The following is a 20,027-nucleotide window of genomic DNA, read 5'->3' as shown; positions in this document are numbered from 1 at the left end:
TAGAACCACTGATTTACAACAGAACCACTGTTCTACAGCATTAGAACCACTGATTTACAACAGAACCACTGTTCTACAGCATTAGAACCACTGATTTAGAACATTAGAACCACTGATTTACAACAGAACCACTGTTCTACAGCATTAAAACAATGAATTGGTAGTAGGATTAAAGCCTAATGTCAATGTAGGACAACAGCAATTGAAAATTGGACCGTTTGGAAAGGAAGGAGTTGATAGCCATTCTTACTGAGAAGCATACTTTTGGTCCAGTAATTGACATAGTCCAGCAAATGAATCAGCAGCAACAAGAGAAGATTCTCAACTGTTTAAAACCTACTTTCTACAAAATCCATTGTATAAAGCAATTGTTATACATCATATCCAGGCAAGTGATATTATGATGGAATGATCTTTCCTAGAATTATGCTGCGAGTTTAAATGAGACAAAAATCTGGTCATTACAGAGAAAGGTATGCTGATCACTTCCGTGGCGTCATTCAAACTTCCAGTCTTTAACAGGTACTTTACTGGAATGAGCTCCTTCATTTACATTTGCTCGAGGGCCCTGCAGTAGAAGCTTGAAGCTTACAGTAAAAGCTTGGCAGTGCTGGGATTTGATCTCACAACCTTCTGACCAGTGGTCCAATGTTTTAACCACTGAGCTACCACTGCCTTCACTTTTGTCTGGATGCGAAAACACAGAAACAGACTTCGACTCCATCCTCTGCTTTCTTTTCTAAGGTACTCTCATCACCATGTGGTGGGTACATTATTTCTTTTTCATTCCTTTCAATCTTGCGCACACACACACCTCCCTCTTTATTCCACATGCTGATATTCTTCTCCTCTGTGCACTATAAACTATGACTCACTAGGAGTCTCTGTAATCCGATGGGTCCCACATGTCTGCTCAGGCAGATGGTAGCTGACGGGGTTCAGGTCACATCCAGCTTCCTTTAGGCAGTAGTAGACAGGAGCTGTGGGAAGGCGGACTCTGGTTCAAGCATGCCTGAGCTGAAAATGCGTCCTGACATGCATTGCGGCTCTGACTCACGGATTTGAGAAAAGAAAAGGCTGCCTGCCCCACAACTCGAGCCTTCACAAGAGAGCAGGGAGAGAGAGATGTAGTGTAATTGCTACTGTGGATGATGTACTGGGGTAAATGCAGCATTGCTCAGCTAGTGGAGTAAAGCTCCGGCAAGCAACACTCACATACACGAACACAAACAAACACACACTCAAGTTAGTAGAGGATATGTGATAGAATGCAGCTTTAGCTTTATCTAAAAGAATAATCATGAGTATTTATTCACCTAGTTTAGCCATCATTTTATTGCACTTTATTTGATTCGTTTATATGTTTATTTTATATATTTTTACACCGTATATAATGTAAGCCTGTATTCCCTCAAACTAATAAACATTTGACTCGGAATAATGTATTTAAATGCTAAATATGAACTCAAATACGTGTATAGTATATGCCACCAGCATGCAGAGTGGGGGTCTTTTCAGTGACTCAGTTCATCCGAATCCATTCAGTAAAATGATTCATTCTGATTCATTCACTGATTTTTGTTCCATTTCACAGTTTGTGTACCCTGATTATGCCGCCATCTGAAACGGACAACAAACAGCTTGAGCAATGTAAAAACAGTGAATAATCATGCCTATGTGTGTTATTATATAAATACGTTTTTAAATTCATGTTTAGAGAAAATAAATACTTTTCACATCCAGCCAAACACATGCTACTATTGCATGCAGTGAAAAGCTGGAAATCTCCTGTTCGGACCGTATTAGACTGAAGAGGACTCGTTGAGCCAACTGACTCATAGATGTTTAAAAAAAATTTTTTTTAAAAAGGTCACGAGCTTCAGTTCATGTTCACGTAGCCATGGATGCTAGTATGCTAGCGTATTAGCTCAGGGAAAACAGTGTGCTTAAGAGAAGCGTGCTTAGTTTTTTATCAATCCCCTGTTGGATCTCCTGATTCGAGGTAAATGTTTCACTTTTTCAGAGGAAGGTGTGTGGGCTGGATTAAATACAAGCGGTATTTTATGAAGGATGTATTGTTGATGTGCAGATCTATCACATCACGAGCGTTGTATCGAAAGATACAAAGCAATATGCTTTATAATTCAACTTGTACCACCTGATTGCTGCAACGTCATGTGGAAAAACTCAAAACGGCGGCGGCTTTAACAGTAAAATGTAGTTAAGTATTTATCTCTTAAAGTGCACCTATTATGGTTTTTCAGATATAGCCTTTCATGTAGTGTGTTATAGAGCTGTTTGTGAATGTAAAAAGTCTCCAAAGTTTCAAAAATCAAAGTTACTGACTCCTGAAAGAAGGAACCGATTCTGAACAGCTGAACGAGTCGTTAGTAATTCCAGACTTACTTCCGGTACTAACATACGTAGGTTTGTAACAAAAAGCCCCGCCTCTGGTCTTCATCGGCTGCTCGCTGACAGTGGTAGACCAATCACAACAGACTGGGACGTCTGTCCAATCAGAGCAGAGTATGAAAGGAGGAGTTTAGAATGAATCCATTTGAACGGATAATTTAACGAGTCGTTTGTGACACTGGAGAAAAAAAGGTAATGCTGCAATTTAAATTACGAGCTAATTAAAGTGCTTTTTGATCTTGGATGCATGTAAATCTATAGTTTGAGAATTTTAAAACAAAATTAGGCACATTTCAAAACCATAATAGGTGCACTTTAAGATTTTTGTGTAACAATTCGTATGTTTTGATTAATAATGCCTCAAGAATGCAAGATGAATCTGAAAATAAACGAAAGACATGCAATACGGTTCAATGTCGCTAGCTCAGAGTCGAATAACCGTCTAACGTCGCGTAATTCCGAGTCCGAGGACGAAGTAGAATGTCATCTAGTAATTACGGTAATTCCGACATGGCGTGAACCCAGCCTTACCCATCCTTTATATTTTTTAAATTTTTTTTTTTTAGGAATAAGCAATCAAGTCACAGACACAAAAGGAACAACATGTAACAGCAGTTAGAGTTTCATAATGGTTAGTCCATTTTATTGTTTGTCTCAGAAGAATACATTATTAAACTGTTTCACTAAAGGCCTTTGCAGCCTTTCAATTTTACACCACACGTATAGCATTATATATGATGTATTATATAACTAACATGTCTCCCTTTTATTTGCTTGATGTACACAAATAGTTTCTGCAGACGGTAAGGTGGATCAATCCCAGACTGCACTGTGAGATCGATTTGCGAGATCACTGTGAGATCAAGCCCTGTCGTTTTCTTTTGAACCTCAAAAACGAAGTGTTCCTTATTCAGACGCAAGCGAACAACAACAGTGATACGAGTACGCCACGTGTGTTGCGGGGGTGTGGGAAAGAGATCATTGTTGAGTGATGAGTGTTTAAGGCAATTCCCAGCAAAGAAAGCGACGTCTGAACGTCCAACTTCACAGGAAGCAGCACGAGATAACATTCCAGCATCCTGCTTTAGAAAAGCCTCAAAACTTGTCATTCTCTTCCTCTGTTTTTCTAGGACAATAGCACACTGTGCAGCCTGTTTCATTCATTTCTACCATCACTTAGCACTTGTACCAACCACCCCAGCTTCCCGGGTTTTTTTTTCCCTTTTCTTATTAATTCAACGTTTTTCCCTTCACGTTTAACTGAGTATGTTACATGCTGGCTCAAGTGTAGCAAAGTGAAGCCAGAAATTAGTTTCTTCCAGTATTTAATTTTTTTTTCGTTTTCTGGTGCAGAGCTTTATAGCATCAGGTCTACTTTAATTATATCACGCTGTACATGGATGCTTTCTCTCTCTCTCTCTCTCTCTCTCTCTCTCTCTCTCTCTCTCTCTCGCTCACCACAAACTGTCTTTTGTGTTTTGAGTCTGTTCAAGGATTTCTAAAGGACGTGCTGGCATGCACAGGCCTTGGCGGGAGAAGCCGGGGAGAGGAGGGGGGTATTGAACTGTTATTGTTTGAAAGGCAAGGCATGTAAGCGGCCTTCACAGCACCGGAGCCACCGCAGAGAACAAAACAAAGAGAGAGCAAGGAGGGAAGGAAGAAAGAAAGCTTTAAAGACACACAAACCCCAATCCCTCTTTTATATCCAGCTGTGCTAGGGGAGAAATTAAGCAAAGCTTTAAATCTCTACCAGTTTTTTTTTTCTTTTTTTATTATTTCTCTTTCTTTTGCTCTCTTGGACTCCTCTTATCCCCGTCCTTTGTCATTTAGCAAACGCGCAGACATCAGACATTTCGGCTGTCTCTAGCGACATGCAGCTGTTGTTGCAGTAGCTGCATGGAATAGCAGTAAACTGGCTTTGCGTTCGACCTTCGATTGAGAGCTACTTTAATCAAGTGCCCCATCACTTTATTTATTTATTTCCTTTTTGAATAGCTTGGCACTGGTAGTGATGCAGTACAACAGTTAAAGCTGTAGAGACGTACACCCACCCAGTCACATTAATATGTGCACGCAAGGGTTTTGTTTCTAAAGTTGCGAGTGTATGAAGTCTACTTCAGATGAACCTTTAACAATCAACCCATCCGGATTATAAGAGCTAATCAACAGTAGGCCTACCCATGAGATTTAGAATTGTTCCGTGTGTGTGTGTGTGTGTGTGTGTATATAAGGGTTTTTCAAGTTTCAAAGTAGCCTTACTCATTGTCATTGGGATCTAAAGGGCTTTTTTTTTTTTTTTTTAGAGAACCCATACTGCAAATAGAAGTTCCACAAGAACTGAAACCTAGTGCTAACAAAACATGCACTACGGTTTAAAAGGGGCCTGAGAGTATTTGCCCTCTCTGTTTTTTTTTTCCCCTTTACCCAAGGGAAACATACTTGCCTTATCTTTACAGAAGGACCACCCAGGAAAGACTACTTAAATCTCACCTTTTTTGTGTGTGTGTTGTTGTATGTAAGCATTACTGGTGGGTGTGTGGGTGTGTGTGGGGGGGGGGGGAGGGGGATGGTGTCTGAAGCCTTTTAAATCTCATCGCTTGCATCTTAGCATTCCTGCAGGTCTGTACAGGTGTGCTACATTTATATCGTGTGTGTGTGCGCGCTACACTAATCTTCAGAGAATAAACATTTGTTAAAGAAACCAACCTTTTGGAGAACAGGTGAGAATAAAGCACATAGCCATAGCTTCTTTCTCACTCTCTCGCTCTCTTTCTCTACTGTATACACCTCAACCCTAACCCCTGCAGGAAAATAAACCTTCCCTGTTTACTGCTCGTTGAGATCGATCCCACACTGGCGGGCTGATAAAAAGCATGTCGCCTTGGCCATCTGGACCCTGTTTGGAGAGGTTCTCCATAGCAAATTCCCTGTTCACGCCAAGAGGAACAACAGCTGTATGGCTGCAGAACCTTTCCCCTGGCCCATCAGGAAAGTTTGGGCAATACGGAAAGAGAAAACAGTAGAGCTGGTGTATCTTCTCCACCAAGGACCATCAAACAGACGCATGATTGTATTAGAAGTTTATAATATGGAGAACTAGTCAATGCAGGTCAGGGCCCAACAAGACCAGTTAAGACACGAGTCTGAAACAAGCAGAGGACCACTACTCCTCTTTAAAAGCTGCTGTCAGTCTTGTTGATGTCTTTGGATGTTCTTTGAAGAACCTGAATAGGTTGAATTGTCTGAATAGTAGCCATGAAGCAAGCAAAGGACCTACACATACTGTACCCCAACATGAATCATTCAAATGCCGTGTTTCTGCAGACTGAGTATGACGTTCCTCTTTGAGATAAGGAAGGGCCATTCTTCCATCCTAACTCAAGCTTGAACTGGCTCACTTCAGTCCAATGGAAACCACATGAAAGGATTCCTGCTGATGATTGCCAGCAGGTTTCCAGGAAGCTGTGCGACACCATCACTGTGTCATACTTCTGGAACTTGCCATCAACTGATCCATGCTACCCTGCTGGGGAGTACCAGGCTGTGTACTGTAATAAAGGAGACGCTAGTAGAAATTTTCCACCCCAGAGATTTCATGTTAATATGTCCAGGTTAGGCTGGGTTTATTTTTGCTGATAAATATGTGTACACCTATACAAGATGGGATGCAGTCCTTCAGCATGTTGACTGTGCAATTCCAGTCTGTGTGTCTAGTGCAGTACCAGTGTAAACATTTGGGGCCGTAACAGACTGAGTACAGCTGTGTTTCAAGTGGAATACTTCTCTACCGTTCTGGACGTTTTTTGGGCATTAACATTACGTTATTTCCCTGTTAGGGTTAGTACTGGAATTTCAAAAGCCTCTCATATGGCTTTCACAAACGCTTTTCACACGAATATTCTGGATCTTGTAGATTAGTAAATACTTTCAAATGTTTTTATTTTATTTTATTTGAGACACAACACATGACAACAGTCACAACAAAGGCGGTAGAAGAAAAATCCAGTCCGTTATGATTTTGAATAGAGTTGGTTATAACACAGTTGGTTATAACTCTGCAGTCTTTTTGGCAGCCTAGTCGTCTGTTGAATTCATGTAGATGACTGAATTCTTGAAGTCCACTCATTTCAAGAGAAATGGAAACCTGCTCCAGGACTGAATAAAAGGTTTTAAAGATGAGGTGGATACAATAGTAGTTATTCCTGAATTGGTGTGAGGATGATGAGGTGTAATACTGTAACCTCTCTAGCTTACTATTCAAATTCAAATCTGAGAAAAGTTTGCATACCCCTTGCAGAATCTGCTCATGAAGGCAACACGATACATTAAGCGTCAGGGGGATGTAAACTTTTGAACAGGATGATCGGTGTAAGTTGTTAGTATTTTGTGTTCTGGGAGACATGTAACTATCTTATTTAGCGTCTGAAGGGCAGTACTAAATGAAAAAAAAAAATCTTTAAAGAAAATAATAGCAATTTACACTGGTCATCCTGTTCAAAAGTTTACATCCCCCAAAGTTTACATACATTACATCGTAATGTATCGTGTTGCCTTCTTGAGCATCAGTGAATGTTTGCACCTTTTGTAATAGTCGTGTACGAGTCCCTTCTTCTCAACATTGTATAGCCACTGCTCCAAAGGGGTCAAATATGCAGAATATGCTGGAAAAGCAAAGAGTGTGCAGGACCTGGAGGATTTTTTGAAGAACAGTGGACAATTTAACCAATCAGGACAAACAAGGCACTCATGAAGAACTATCACAAAACAAAAAAACAGTCATAGATCATCCAGGTGACAACACACAGTACTAAGAATCAAGGGTATGTAAACTTTTGTATGGTGTAAGTTTTATAAATTCAGCTATAATCTTGTCTTGTGGACTATATGTAATGATAATGATAAATGATGATGAGTCTTTATTGGTCACATATACAGTAGAGCACAGTGAAATTGTTTTCTTTGCATACCCCAGCATGTCAGGAAGCTGGGGTCCGAGCGCAAGGTCAGCCATGATACAGCGCCCCTGGAGCAGAGAGGGTTAAGGGCCCTGCTTAAGGGCCCAACAGTGGCAGCTTGGCAGTGCTGGGCTTGCACCCCCGACCTTCCGATCAGTAACCCAGAGCCTTAACAGCTAAGCCACCACTGCCCCAGATGTAAACATCTGTTACGTGAAATAGCTTATTCAGGGCAGAACTAAATAAAAAATAACATGGGATTTTTATGATCCATCTTGTTAAGATTTAGCAGATTCGTCAAGGGGTATACAAACTTTTGGGCACAACTTTATATATGTACTTAAAAATCAAAAGGATTTAAAAACATATGCCACCATGCATTGCAAGAAAAGTAACATTTTAAGCTGCATTTTGAAGACAAATAGGAAAAACTGAATTAAGGGCTCCAATGTTTTGGGGACATACACCTTATGAGTTGTAACCTTCTTCACAGCACTTAGACAAGTGACATTTTGGGTTTAAAAGAAAGCACATTTGGTGATGGCTTTCTTCCAGTTTATAAAAAAGTTTCTGCACTGAAAGCCCTAACAAGTTGACTGAGCTCGATTGATTGAGTAAACTCCTTCCCTCAATTTTAATTGAGCAATGGCGGTCTCCCAAATCTTGAATATTTAAGTTCACTTAACTTGGTGTTCATTTCAAGTGTACTTTAATACAAGGTGTCTCAAAGGTCTCCATAGATAGGGTCACTTTATTTACAGAGCATCCTCTACATGATTGATTGCCATTTCTTTGTAAACACACACCGAGTTATCTCTCCTACTCGTAATGGACTCTTGAATTTCACTACACCACCAACAAACTTGGACGAAGGGGACTGCCATTTGTAATTATCTGCCAATCAGTGCATTAGGTCACATGTTGCCAGGTGGAACTCCGTGCATGGCCAGTCATATCAAAGAAAGGCCAGAGTGAGCTCTTTTAATAAATCAAGATTTTGAGTTCATAACACTTGAAATCTTAAGTTTATGTACTTTGGTAAATAAGTTAAATGAACTTGGATTTATAGTTGTTTAAGTAATGACATTAGGGTTTACAGTGTGTAATGTAATCTTGCTAGAAGTCTGCCTCAGATACTTAACACGGTGTTTATTGAAAAGAGTTTAACTAACAATTCATGCTAAAAACCACACACCTCCAGTGCTTTAAAAGCTTTATAAGCCAGTCCCATTCCAACCACTACCCTGTCACACAGTGGACAAGTAGCATGCTAGTGACTGATCAGTCCCAGGTCCCCATTCTGTGGGGGACACTCTCTGTATAGACCCACGTGTTGCTGCCTCTGTTTTTGGGAGGCGTAATCCAAAACGAGGAGTACAGATGTGTGATGGAAACATCTGGTTCAATGTGCCAGGCAGGAACCACGCTCTTTCTGTTGCTATTGATTGTAGGCTTTGAGCTGGAGAGGAATCCTTGAACTGTTCTTCTGTTTTGAGGCTTCACAGTAGAAAATGAGTCATATTTCTTAAAATGCATTTCAGATTTTTTTTTTCTTTTCGGTGAGAAGAAGGGCAGACGTGCGTTCTCTAGAGAACTTTATCTCCCACTGCTAGTTTGCAACAGATTTGCTGTATTTTACTGTCAGCCAGATTGAAACTTTATTGACAGAGACGATGATGTTTCTCTTGACTTCAGTTACATCTGTCCTTTTGTCTCTTTTTCTCGCCTCCCACTTTCTCCATCCCTTTCTGCAGGCTCTCCAGGAGCGGATGGAGAGCTTACAGAAGCAGCTACGCACTGCAGAGAAGAAACTGATGAGCCGGGAGCTGGAAACCCAGGAACAGGTGCAGTTGTTTTGGTTTTTTACATCTAGGGACTCCCAAAGCTCAGGACTCCCAAACCCACCCCCACTGCTCAGTCCTACAGGGCCAGATGAGGTCTTGCTCAAAGTCACTCATATGTACCCACGTACATTCCTCACATTACTGAAGAACCAACTTCAAAACACAGCACTCCAGGGCAAAAATGCCGTCTCTGGCTTCAGAGGAATGCCCGACTAATAACAGGGCCACTTTGACCTTGACGCACAGCAAGAGCAGAATAAATTAGACTAATTATTAGATTAAGCGATCTGTTGATATTGTTGAGGCAACCTTTTTGCTGTAGCTGTAGAAAGCACATCTTGCTATCTCAAACACTTCTTATGCCTTTACAGAGAACACCAGAACATCTGCAGAACAAGAGTCTGGCTCACACTTCACAGCAGCTGCAGAGAATTGGCACCTTCCTTGCTCCATGGAGCACCAAAAATTCCTTTTATCTAAGGGAACACTAATAGATCACTGACTTTTTCTGGATGAGTTATAGCAAGCATAGTCCAGACACCAGATAATTAGGGTCATCACTCAGTTGGCTAGACTGCTTATAGACTGCATCTGCATGTTGTGTGAAGGATGAGACCTTTAGCATTAACCGAAAGCTTGAACTGGAAACAGCTCTCTCTCTGTTATTGTCTTCTGGTACTATTATCTGCGAGTGTTCGCGCACATCCAGAATCGGTCTAAACAATTGACAACGAGCCTCCCGTCTTCATCGAATGAACTCTCCGGCCTTCCTTAGAGAAGGAAAGCCTGCAAAGGACATCTACTCCCACCTCATAAACCTGCATACCAGTCTACATCCCTCCCCAGGTCATCATGCACACACTCCATGTGTGTGTGCCTGCGTGTGTATTCAGCCACGTAAATATGTACAGAAAGAGAGGCAGAAGGGTCTACTCTCTATTTTCCATGCTGATATTGTCCCAGTTTATCTTCCAAGACATGTCTTTGTAATACTATCCACAGCATTAAAAAAAAACCCTCTTTCTGCCAAGACTTCAAACAGATGTTCTTCCAGCGAGTCTCTTCCAGGTCCTTTAGTGCCTGCTTGGCATAAAATGTCGGCAACAGCCTCATACAGTGCTGCACAGACTAGCATGACATCCTGAATAAAAAAAGATGAAGCTTGAAAAGTGTTTGATAAAACATGGTGCAAGGTGACACAGTCTCCCTTTACGCTATCTCCTCATAAATAGGAGGGGGGGGGGTGTAAACTTCTTAATGGGTTGGGTTTGATGGGTGTGCTGAAGAAAAGCAAACTCTTCAGATGATAGCATTCCGTTCAAATAAAGTAAAAAAAATGCTGATTTGGGAATATGGTTTTTAATTTTTATCTCACATTAATTTTCACTGTTATGCCTTTGAATTCCAATATATTCCACTGGATTGAATAGATAATGCATCCTAAACTGACAGATATAACAATAGGAGACAGATGGACTATTTGTGGGGTTTTGTTTGTTTGTTTGTTTATTTGTTTGTTGCCAGAAAGATTCAGATGTGCGCATCAGGACTGAGATCCTGCAGGATGAAATGTGCGAAGCTTGAAAGGACAGCTTGTGGAAAGCTTGTGGGTTGTCAGGTTTCAGCAAAATTCCCCACTCAATAAACACACAAAAACACTATCTCAGAATTTTCAGGCAGTAGGAAAGGTAGATGCATCTTTCTACTTATTCTCAGTCTTTGCCAGTGGATATTATATATTTAACCTGGCCACTCTGCTCGTGGGGCAAAGACCAAATTCATTAACATTATACAAATCTGAGCTGCATTAATATTTTGGGGTTTTTTTTCCCCCCTGTCAGTGGTTTGCTGCTGTAGCCTGACCCAAGCACTGCCTTACTGAGCTCCAAAATAAAGCCATATTTCTAAATCCATATATTTCTCATACTAGATCATTATGAAAAAAGAAAGTCTTCTCAGAAAATCATACGGCATTATAATGAACTGCTCAGTAAAGGACCCCATTTAGACTCGGCAGCACTGCTTCCAGTTCCAGCTTCCTAGTAGATTTCGATAACTTGTCCAGCAAACGTTTCTGATCTTCCTGGATCGTAACAAATTCAACAAGTAAAGAAAAGGGGATGAAATATTATTCAATGGAAACTGTCATTGAGTTTGTTTGCTTGCTTACTCAATCATATTAGACAGAGGATAGAAATCTTGTCAGAAAGTTCCATGCCTGGTTTTTCCTGTGTTTTCCAGTGTTTCCAGGGCACAGTAGAGGGGAGGGGGAAACAGACCACACCCACTTCCAGTTTAATTCCAAAATTATAAGCCAATAGGAATATTTTGAGCACTAAGCAAATATAGATACAGATAATGCCATTGCGCTACACCCCCGGTTGAATTCATCTTGTTTCGAAATAAATGTGTTTTAATGGTGACTTTGGCTTGAAAACGTTTTACATAATCCAGAGCATATGTAATATGTAAAAATCCAGCCCATTAAGACTGGGTATATATAACATAATTTATGTTTTGTGTGGTATCGTAAAATAATGCCGGATTGGTTTGACGTCAGTACGTTTGACAGAATTTTCCCTTTGAAACCTAGAGTCGCACCTGAGATCATTTGGACTTGTCAGAGAAGCTTACAACAGCTCCACTGAGCAGATGCAGTAACGTTCCATTAGCCAGCCCATTCCAAAGCTGGACCTGGTTTTGGAGCTGCTTTCCATATGACCAACACTTCATAAGCCGTATGCCTGCCTCATAAGTGTCATGAAGCACCTCCTCTGATTTCTCATTTCTCCATATAGTATCCTCAAGAAAAGAAGCTATTTCTGCTCATGGCAAAGCTACGTGTTATTTGAAAAACAAACAATAACAACCACTTCCCCGCTGAACTCCTACTTCCAGATGTGACAAACGTTATGACTGGTGCAGGTTTTGATATAATCACTTTTATCTGATAAGATGTCTTTTTGTCATATCTTGTGTTTCTTTCCGAAACACGCTCGTGCTACATAAAACAGCCCCGAAACCCGAACCCAACACACCTTCCCTCACTTCATTAACATACATCAAGCTCTTGACGACCTGACAAACTTTATTTGAATGTTCTGAGGGCTGAGGTCTTGTTCCTTTCAGTTGGCAGCTGTCAAAAACCCTGGTTTGCGCCACACTGTGCTAAACAAAGTCAAAAGGTATGCTATATATAGATGAAACGGTGTCATTTTAACATTCAGCTCAGGTTTTTCTGTTTTCTTTCCATTCAAATGTGGAGCATTATATCAAGAGCAAAAAAAAAAAAAAGAGCGAGACACTTAAAACAATAGATTACATTGGTTGGTACTGTTTGTAAACTGTGGTGTATAGTGCCTATTTAATTTGTCCCATCAACAAGCACAAAAGCCTTAAGAGCAGTTTGATCTCAGCCGGTGTCCTCGAAGTGACCCTCGCCATACTTCCACCCCCGTCCCTGGTGTTTGTCAGGAGCTGTCATTGCCTCCCATTCACTGAAACAGAGAAAGGCCTCTGTGCATGCAGGATACTTATCTCTGAGGATAGGGAGCTCACTGAAAGCCTTGTCAGTGGCATTCCATACTAAGTTCACCATCAATGTCTGGCCCTCCCATTGATTTACATTATCCAAAGAGCCCTACTTTGAAGTCTGCCAGAGGTCTTGGTCTTGAGGTCAAGACCATGAAGGCCTGGTTTGGATTCTTCTTCTTGGTGCATTTGGCCTTATTTTTGGCTTAAACATGCTTGATTCAAAGCTAGGCAGTGCTGTGTCTCTCTAGACCTGAAAATCCACGGTTGGACTATATTTTGGTCTTAGTCAGGATAATATTACATCACCTATGATCTGGTCTTCATCTACTCCTCTAATACTAAGTTTTCATTTTAGCAAGTATTTTAAACTTGCTTTATCCTTGTCACTTGTTCCTCTAGAGTGCTTGAAAATCATCATGCTGCATTGCTTTGGAGGGATCCATGTGACATAACGCCTGCAAGAGCTATTTGTTTACATGCAGTGTTTGCATCAGTCAGATCATGCAAATTTCGCTTTGGTTCGCTTAGTGAGAGCATAATAAAAAGAGGACTTTAAAGGGATAAACTTATAATACACACAAAGGTGTGACAATTTGGAAAAATGAGTCTACTAAGCCCTATAGGAGTCACGGCCATGATTCCTACTTGAGATAAAGTTGAATATTGTGTAAATAACTTGTGACCTTCCAATTTCTACACGTACGTTGCACGGCTTTTTGCACTTAAAGTGGTTGATCTTAATGTGGGTTAAAAATTAAGTTTGGGTTAAAAAACCAGTCACACGGCAGATGTATTCATACTTGATCAGTTTTTGTCATTGTTTTAACTGATAGTTCTGACTTTCTGGGATTAATCTTTCAGCATACAAAGAATGGATTGGGAGACACTTCAAAGAAGGAAAGTATAAATATTCTTGGTCTTGGTATTCATGGTCATTGTGTAGGAGATGAGGCCTTTGCTACATTGCCAGCACGCTTGCTTCCACCCTCCTCATATTGTGTTGTGGCCTGAGGGGAAAATACACAAGACTATCCAGAAAGCAAGTGAACCTTAAATATACATTTTTATACAAATGAACAACGACAAACAAAAGTCCAGTTCCAGATACGTATACGATTAGGGTTGCCTAATTGTGTCTAATCAGCATGGCCTTTTCCTGTGAGTTGCTGCTGTATGACACCACATTCCAAAGCCCTATACATCTCGGACAGAGACCTATCTAATGACTGATCCTTTGCTGCTGGAGAGCTCAGTTGTCATGAAATCTTCTGCCTCTTCATTTTCGTGCCTCGGGCCTTAAATCTGGCATCCGAGCGCAAACCTCAGCTCACTCTACTGGAGCGGCACAGTGCCGGTAATACACCGAGGCAGTCTTGTCCACCTGTGGCCCTCTGCACAGCTGCTGAGGAGGTAGTTACTTCATTCTCTGCTATGGCTTATGACAAGTCCCTGGCCAGACAGCCTGAGCTAATAGAACTGTCCACAATGGGCCTGTAGCCAGACACACTGTACAGTTCCATGGCTTTTTTCCTTAAGAGTCATCAAACAGAACTGCTCTCTTACCCTACTGTTCCCTCACTCCCGATGCCTCTGCCTCCCACACTCGGAGGGAAACAATCATGGAATGTCCACTCTGATTATCCGCTGGTCTGCCAGTACAGAGAGCAGCATGCAAGGCCTCATCTGCTGGGGCCTGTGCAAGACAAGCTGTACTGGATACCAGGACGTATTTTGTGGGGGACTGAGATGGAGGTTGTTACATGGAATGTTAGGGGTAATTTGATGTCATGGTATGGTAATGGTTCTTGGAGATTAAATGGCAAACCTAAGAAATCTTTTGTGCCGGCTCGATTTCCTCTGCTGTAAAGTTTTGCCACTTTGAACCCATATGAGACTGGGTCCAACTTTGCTCGGTCTTTTTCCATTTGTATAAAAATGGTTCTGTGCGGTTCACTTTGCTTTCTTGATCATCTTGTCTGTGTTTTTGTCACAACTCTGAAATGAGGAGGATGGAAGCAGGAGTGCTGACTGTGGCAAAGACCTCATCTACTACACATTGACCTGATACCAAGGACTGCCTAAAGACTGTTTGTACTCTTCTTCTTTAACGTGTCTCCCAATCCATTTATTGTATACTGAAAGATTAATTACAGAAATCCAGAACTCAGTTCAATCAGACTCTTGCAGATGTTTTCTCCCCCTTACGGCATTTTCACAGTAACATTTTACAAGCAGTGCTTTACACGAATGCATATGCATTCACACTTGCCATTCAATTTTCCTTACAAGGGTCTGATGTATAACTATCTATGATCTATGGAATTGATCCAATTTACATTTCAAACAACTGAGACACCAGGGTTTTTTCTCTGCCTACGCGGTGTCCTCATGCTGGTGATTGGCTTTCCACATGCCAAATGCCAAATACATACCAATTATCTGACCAAGAATGATCAACAGTTCCTGCATTTCCGAATCACTCCAATTTCCAGACATATTAATTGTCACTGAATTTTGATTTCAGACTTTCTTCCTGTTGTTGCTTCAATTCAATTCAATTTTATTTGTATAGCGCTTTTCACAACGGACATTGTCTCAAAGCAGCTTTGCGGAAACATATAAACACAGGACACAGATTTTAAGTGTGTGACTTTATCCCTGTTGAGCAAGCCAGTGGTGACGGTGGTGAGGAAAAGCTCCCTAAGATGATATGTTGCTTCACTATGCTAATGCTGTCTCAAAAGATAGTTTGTTTTGAATGTCAGCTTCTGTTCAGAAAAAAGGGGGTGACTTGCGGACAGTTAAACATGAACAGGTTCTTCCTCGGAACCCAGACAACTGATCCTCTCAATTATAATATCCAAGATGGTTAGAGAAATTTCCACAATTATGCAGTTTCTCTTTACAACACATTGCATATTGATTATTAAAAGATTATTTGTCAGTGTTGAATGAATGCCTTTTTAATCAAACTGTTCAACACTATAAACTCATAATTGTTTAAGCCATATACAGCCAGCACTTTGCATCTGACGGGTTAGCTGGTTGAACCTTTTTTTTTTTTTTTAATAATCATAGTGAGTTGAAAACCTAGTGGGGGCGCTGTTATGGATTTCATGCACATCTAACACTTTCTCTCCATCGACCCCAATAGATCACACACATCCGCCAGGAGTACGAGTTAAAGATTAAAGGCCTGATGCCTGCTGAGCTCAGGCAGGAGCTGGAGGACACCATCACCTCTCTCAAGTCACAGGCAAGCAGCAGGCACACACATCTCTTCAAGCAGCCACTCTTGTAATGCTCAGCAATGCGTTATGGAAGTTTGGTTGAAAATGTTTCTAATGAAAGGCCAAAGTTCCCTTCTTTAGTTCAACTCAGTCTTGTCTGTCCAACTCTATGTATTTGGTGCTTTTATGTCACTATGTCCCTTTTAATTACCGCACTTAAATGTCATCATATTTGTTTCATTTGTCTGACATCATAGTATCATCCTCCTCTCTGCTCACTCTCAGCTGTTTCTTTACAGAGAGGCAAAACCCTGCAGCTTTGAACTGGAGTGTCTCTTGTTTCTTTGATTCCTCAGATGGCGAGTGTTGGGGGAAACTAACAAGTAGTGTGAGTTCTTCAGTAGACATGGATCTAATTTGGCCATGGGGCTTTGAAGTGCCAGTTCTGATTCATCTTCCCTCATGCGCAATTATATCCAGCAACCGCATTAATAGTGGCTTCAAGGGCTCTGGCCAAATGTTTATTACTTTCACCGGACCTCGCTCTGCCTGCATCTGCGTTGAGGAGGGAAAAAAAGCCCGCTTTTTTTCACCGAAGAGTGAGGTCCCCCGATGAAAGACACTAAATACATCTGCCTGGAATTTTCACTTTCCGTTCTGATCATGTTCTGTGTTCAGATATGTTTAGCTCCGTGCGCTGCTCAAATCTTGTCCGGCATTGCACATGATGTGTTCATCCCTCTAAACCCAAGTGGAATCTGGGCACGTGCATGGGTCTGTGAAATAGACACCACTGTGGGGATGTCAACTAGTCAGGGAACTAACGCTAAACGCTAAAGAAAGCAGCATAAAGTCATTTAGATTCGATGAAGTCAACTGCACAGCTGGCAAAAGTCTTTTGCTATAAAAGACTGAACGTTTGCTGTTGCTTTGTTTAGTGCAAATTAATTTTTTTAATCCTCACTCCTGCTTGTTCCTGATGGAATTCCTCCCACAGTTAATTTGTTGTCTGTCCATCCATCCATCTTCCATACCGCTTACCCTACACAGAGTCGTGGTGGAGCCTGGAGCCTATCCCAGGGGATTCGGGGCACAAGAGGAGGGACACCCTGGGCGGTGTGCCAACCCATCTCCGGGCACAATCACACACATTCACACACTACGGACAATTTAGAGATGCCAATCAGCCTACTTTGTTATTTTGTTGTCCTTTAAAGTTAAATAAAGTTTAAATCACAGCCTTGCACTGTGGCACATTTTAATTCCGTTGTGAACGAGCGCGAAGCCGCAGGTTGCACACCGTTATCCAGCGTTACTCGGCTAGATTCGGAGTCAGATCAGCGTACGTCAGCTCAAAGACTCTGATTTCTGCAGACTCCTTTTTAGATGCTCCTTAAATACTGTAATATGATGCACAGATTTATTATTTTGGACATTTATTGCACTGATTTATTGACTTTTTTTAATAGCATAGCTTAATAAAGCATTAAAGTGTCATCAGTAACTTGTGTATGGCTGTCAAGTCAAGAGCAGTTTTACACATTCTTTGTTGAAATGTCTTGAAAGTTTTGTTTTATTGGTGGTAAAGATATTTAGATGACTTTTTTTTTTTTTAATTACTGCTCAGATAGTAAAAATTAGCAGTCGTGCAACCCCTTGGAACATTTTGACTGGTCACTCAGTAGCTCAAAAACAAGTACAATAATGCTACAATAACTTGTATCTAATGCTAATTTTAGTAATAAAAAAAGTGTTCTATGAAAAATGGCACATAAAAACAACGGTATGCCTTCAATATATAAATAAAATATTGTATACATTTAGTTTGCATGTTCTCCCCTTGCTGCGGGGGTTTCCTCCGGGTACTCCGGTTTCCTCCCCCAGTCCAAAGACATGCATGGTAGGCTGATTGGCATGTCTAAAGTGTCCGTAGTGTATGAATGGGTGTGTGAGTGTGTATGTGATTGTGCCCTGCGATGGATTGGCACCCCGTCCAGGGTGTACCCCGCCTTGTGCCCGATGCTCCCTGGGATAATCTCCAGGTTCCCCCGTGACCCTGAAAAAGGATAAGCAGTATAGAAGATGGATGGATGTATACATTTAAACAATGTGTGTTTGATATTTAAATACTATTACATAATAAGTTATGTTCATAAAAGAAATCCATAGTAAAGGCGTCACTGGAATTTTGTGAACCTGGCTGCTAAAAGCTTCAGAACCACTTCTCTAAAATTCTAATCCTTTATATAACACGAAAAGGACTGTGTACTTTACATGCATAGCTGCTGTAACACTAGACCCTGTTTGATGTCTCCTGTGGAGTGTGTTCATCTCGGGCACTCTTCTAAAGTTCAGGCAAAGTTAAGAGGAGACTTTCACTTTAAGGCCCTGTTTACACTAGTGCGTTTTCATTTTAAAGTGGCGTTTTAAAATGAAAAACGATCCTCGTCCATACTGGTGTTTCCACTGGGTTTCAGAAACGATCTCCGTCCACGCTACACGACCGAGTACGCATGTCACATGGCCATTCATGAACACTGCGCATGCACATACAAGTGTAAACAGGAAGTTGGTTGCTAGACCAAACCGGCATTCCTACAGGCTTACGCCGATTGAAATGAGACTTGTTGCCAATTGCTCTAATCATAGCTCGCCTCTTGCACATGTAGGCAGCTGCAGTATTATAAAACACAGAATTTAACTGCACAATGGCTGATAAGAATGACAACAAAGCCAGAAAAGCTTACGGTTCAGTCTCCGTGTTGTTGTGTGTACGATCAAGGTAGCGTAATAATGAGTCACATATACATTTATTATTAGTAACATATACATTACAGCACAGTGAAATTCTTTTCTTCGCATACCCCAGCATGTTAGGAAGCTGGGGTTAGAGCACAGGGTCAGCCATGATACAGTGCCCCTGGAGCAGAGAGTTAAGGGCCTTGCTCAAGGGCCAAAAAGTGGCAGCACTGTGTTTTGAACCCCTGACCTTCTGATCAGTAACCTTAACCTCAGTAACCAGTAGGCTTAAGTAAGCCTTAACCGCTAAGCCACCACTGCCCCTACAATAATGGTCATATGGTAGGGGCTTGACGAATCAGGGAAGGATACACAATGATCCAGAAGACCCAATCAGGGAGCGAATGTGAGCGAAGCCACACCTTTGTTTTCAAAAGTCTTTGTTTTGTTCTGTTTACACTGAAATGCGAGCCCGGAGTTTTCAAACTAAAATGGGGACTTCGGCGTTTCCAAAAGTCTCAGTTTTCGATGGGTCGAAAACACCAGAGTAGTGTAGACGACAGGCGTAACCGTAGCAACAGTTATGCATTTTTAAAACGAAAACGCACTAGTGTAAACGGCCTGAAGCTCAGGTCCATGAGGAAAAGGACTCCTTAGAGAGCATGCTGTGCTGTCAAACAGAGCTGGTATACTGCAGCATCGTGTGTAGCTGATGTACAGGCTGATATATGTTATAAAAGGAAGGAAATGAGTTTCTCAGTAGTTGCTGTTCATTCGCCCCTTCAAAAAGCAAGGGCAGCTGTTATCTCATCAAGAAGGGCATGAGCAAATAGAACAAAGTCAGCAGGAGTTTAACTTTACTTTGAGGATTCTAGGTGTGAGAGAGAGAGAGAAATGCGTAATACTTTGCGTAATGCTTTTAAAAGTAGTATGACGTGAATGTGGAAGCAGTGGTATGAGTCAAGATGCTTTTAAATTACACTGTGTGTGTGTGTGTGTGTGTGTGTGTGTGTGTTTGTTTTGGCTGCAGGTCAGTTTCCTCCAGAAGAAAGCGTCTGTTTTACAGGAGGACTTGGATGCATGCCGCAGCAGGAGGTGAGAGATCCACTTTCCTGCTGTTCTACACACATATACAATATTTATTTACAATATCTCATATACACATTGATATTTGACAATGTAACACATGTACATCGCTTCACGCACCCCCTGAAAAAGCACCACCAGCGATGTATATCCCTGTTGTCATGTCTTTATCCATCAGACTTTTGGCATCACTGGCCACCATGATGTAATCACAGAAACGTACTCTC

General features: G+C 41.3%; 1 protein-coding gene across 11 annotated transcripts in view; it reads left to right on the top strand.

Annotated features, from left to right (window-relative positions):
• The window catches only part of cep112 (centrosomal protein 112), a 151,504-nt gene that overhangs the window by 129,144 nt on the left and 2,333 nt on the right, over positions 1 to 20,027 (top strand). For 6 of the 11 annotated variants that reach the window (XM_053653608.1, XM_053653597.1, XM_053653600.1 and 3 more), the window contains 3 exons: positions 9,122 to 9,211; positions 15,900 to 16,001; positions 19,745 to 19,809. In XM_053653608.1, the coding sequence (XP_053509583.1) occupies positions 9,122 to 9,211; positions 15,900 to 16,001; positions 19,745 to 19,809 (257 nt within the window). Of the gene's footprint in view, positions 1 to 2,978; positions 6,638 to 9,121; positions 9,212 to 9,582; positions 10,451 to 15,899; positions 16,002 to 16,331; positions 19,810 to 20,027 lie in introns of those variants that run through there. The other 5 variants (XR_008388926.1, XR_008388925.1, XR_008388928.1 and 2 more) reach the window with 5 other exon arrangements.

This window comes from Ictalurus furcatus, chromosome 2 (genome assembly GCF_023375685.1).
Source record: "Ictalurus furcatus strain D&B chromosome 2, Billie_1.0, whole genome shotgun sequence".
Classification (NCBI taxonomy): Eukaryota; Metazoa; Chordata; class Actinopteri; order Siluriformes; family Ictaluridae; genus Ictalurus; species Ictalurus furcatus.
Note: the sequence above shows the minus strand (reverse complement) of the source record. Positions and strands in the feature narration are given on the sequence as shown.